The sequence below is a fragment of the Echinops telfairi genome, unplaced genomic scaffold (genome assembly GCF_000313985.2).
Source record: "Echinops telfairi isolate 266 unplaced genomic scaffold, ASM31398v2 ScPeMD7_7425;HRSCAF=8463, whole genome shotgun sequence".
In the NCBI taxonomy this organism is placed as follows: Eukaryota; Metazoa; Chordata; class Mammalia; order Afrosoricida; family Tenrecidae; genus Echinops; species Echinops telfairi.
Window position 1 is genome coordinate 259,158 of NW_022111325.1, and position 2,319 is coordinate 261,476.

Below are 2,319 nucleotides of genomic sequence, written 5' to 3' on the forward strand. Positions count from 1 at the left end.
CTCCAGAAGCAGAAGCGTCTCAGCTCCCCCTGCACGGGCTCTCCAGCTTCACACTCTTGGCAGCTTCTCCAATCAGCTCCCAGAAACTTCCAAACTCCAGTTTGGAGTCAGTGCAGCCGCCCAAGCTGGCGATCTTCTCTTCCAGCCCACAGTTGTTCTGAGGGGACAGAGGACACCCTAAGCCCAGAGAGGCAGCATCTTCAGACAGTGCCACCCCACCCTGCCCCGGGGCAGGAGCAGAACCTGGCCATGGCAGGGGAAGGCTGGGGATGGCTGGTGCCAGGGGCCCGTGGTCTGGGTGGGGTCCTGGGGAAAGGGCTGGGGCGGGGTGCAGTCCCTCCCAACCATACCGGCATGAGGTGGGGCAGCTGCTGGGTGACCAGGTCCTGCAGCTCCGAGGAAGTCAGCGTCTCCTTCCCGCCCTCCACGGAGTACTGGTGGAAGTTTTTGATGAGGGTCTCAATGGCACGCTCCACGTCACTGAATTCCTGAGCATCCTGAAGCAGGGGAGTCGGTTGTGTCAAGGAGGCTCTCCCTTCCCCCCCGCCCAGGAATCCCTTGCATCCTCAGGAGCCCACAAAGCCAACAAGGCACCCAGACTCCCACCCACCCCCAAACCCAGAATCCAGCTGCCCCTGCCCCATGGGTGTCCCAGGCACACAGCAGCCTCTGCCCAGAGCCACAGTGAGGCAAGCCTTCCCTCCCCCACGCCCCAGCCTCCAGGTAGGGAGGGCAGGCCCCAGCATGTAGTCTCCCTGGGAGGACTCTGTTGAGAGCACCCTATGTGGGCACCAGAGAGGGGGCTGGGGCTCACAGATGAGGTCCTTACAGGCTGGCAGGCCGAGATGAGAGCCCAAAGCAGTGGAGACTACAGAGGCTCGGAGTGGGCAGGGGAATATGGGAGCAAGGAGCACAGGGATGAATGGGCATGTACCTCAGCGTTGGCAGATCCGCACTGGCCCATGGTGCCGGGTGCACTCCCTGGAGAATCCTGTGTCCTGCAGCTTGTCTCAAAGGAGCTGGTGGCTCATGCCTCGCCTAGAGAAGAGGGGACAGAGGGACCCACATATCCTCCTCAGCTCCCTCTCTGGGATCCACCCAATTCTCACCAAGAGGCCAGACCCAGGCTAAGGTCACAGCCCCCAGCCCAGCCCAGCCCAATTAGAGGGAATCCCTTAGGCTTCACCTCAGCCTCCTTGTTCTTGCCCCCTTCTCTAAACACACACACACACACACAGCCTGCAGGACACGGTCCCTCAGCCCTTCCCCTGGCAGTCCAGGTTCGCGTCTGGAGGTGAAACCTGCCCTCCCAGCAAAGGGCAGCCCATTTGGGTGAAAAGACCTGGGTTTCCTTACCTGCTGGCAGCTGCTGAGACAGGACAGGAGGGGCCAGCGCACCTGAGCTCAGTTCTTATACCTGGGGGAAGGGAGGGGAAGCCAGTGGGGTTGGGCCTTTTCCCCAAGCCACCCCTACTATTACTGCCTCCTGGGCTGGGAGCCAGCTGTGTGAGCCCCACCCTCCTTTGGCCAGAGCAGAAAGCCTGCCCCCCCTGCCACACAGAGGGAACCTGTGGAACACCCCTGGCCCTAGACCAGCTTGTCAAGTTGTGGGGAGAAAGGAGGGGCTGGGAAGAAAGAGGGAGGGGCTTAGAAACACCCTGGGTTAAACCTGGGTGGTGGCAGGACCTAAGGGAACTGTGGTGCAGAGAAGGGGCCCTGGGTCTGCGTCAACAACCAGGACAGGAGGGGCAGGGCCTGACCAGGCACGGTTTGCAGCACTGAGGGAATGAGGGGCTAGTGGGGTTGAGAGAGGTCCCAGGGAGGAGAAGGCCAAATTGGATAGTGACACTCAGTGTGCCCAGGTCCCAGAGCCCCAGTCTTTCCTAGACCTGGGAGGAGGAGGGGCAGGAGGAAAGGACCGGAGAAGGGCAACCTAGTAGAGGGGGCCAGACTGGTTGTCGTCCTAACTCTCCCACTCCCAGGTCTCCTCAAATGGTGATGGCCCAAGCAGCTCTTGGCAGCTAATTACCTCTCCAAACTCGTTTGGCTGCTTGCTCCTCCTCCCCATGCCTTTCCCTGGCTCAGCAGCTGCACAGCAAGCTACCCTCATCCTGGGGGCATCTTAGGGACAGGGGATCCCAGCTTCAGTTCATCCCCAATCCAAATAGCCCTGGTCATCTGCCCAGGCCCCAGAGGAGAGGGGCTACAAAGGGCAGAGGGGTCAGGGTGCATCAGAGCCAAAGTCCCCAGGCTCCTTTCCTAAACCCTGAGATCAGACTATACCTTCCCACACCCCTCCCTCCCTGGGTTTCCTGCTAG

The 2,319-nt window shown here is 61.0% G+C and overlaps 1 protein-coding gene across 1 annotated transcript in view; it reads right to left on the reverse strand.

The window, feature by feature from the left end:
• S100A14 (S100 calcium binding protein A14) overlaps positions 1 to 1,444 on the reverse strand; it is a 2,158-nt gene extending 714 nt beyond the window's left edge. Inside the window, exons 1-4 of the mRNA XM_004714620.2 lie at positions 1,357 to 1,444; positions 935 to 1,038; positions 351 to 497; positions 1 to 157 (exon numbers count right to left, since the gene is read on the reverse strand). Coding sequence (XP_004714677.1) covers positions 20 to 157; positions 351 to 497; positions 935 to 964 — 315 coding nt within the window. The 5' untranslated portion in view covers positions 965 to 1,038; positions 1,357 to 1,444 and the 3' untranslated portion in view covers positions 1 to 19. The remainder of the gene's footprint in view (positions 158 to 350; positions 498 to 934; positions 1,039 to 1,356) is intronic.
• Positions 1,445 to 2,319: the final 875 nt, after the last annotated feature.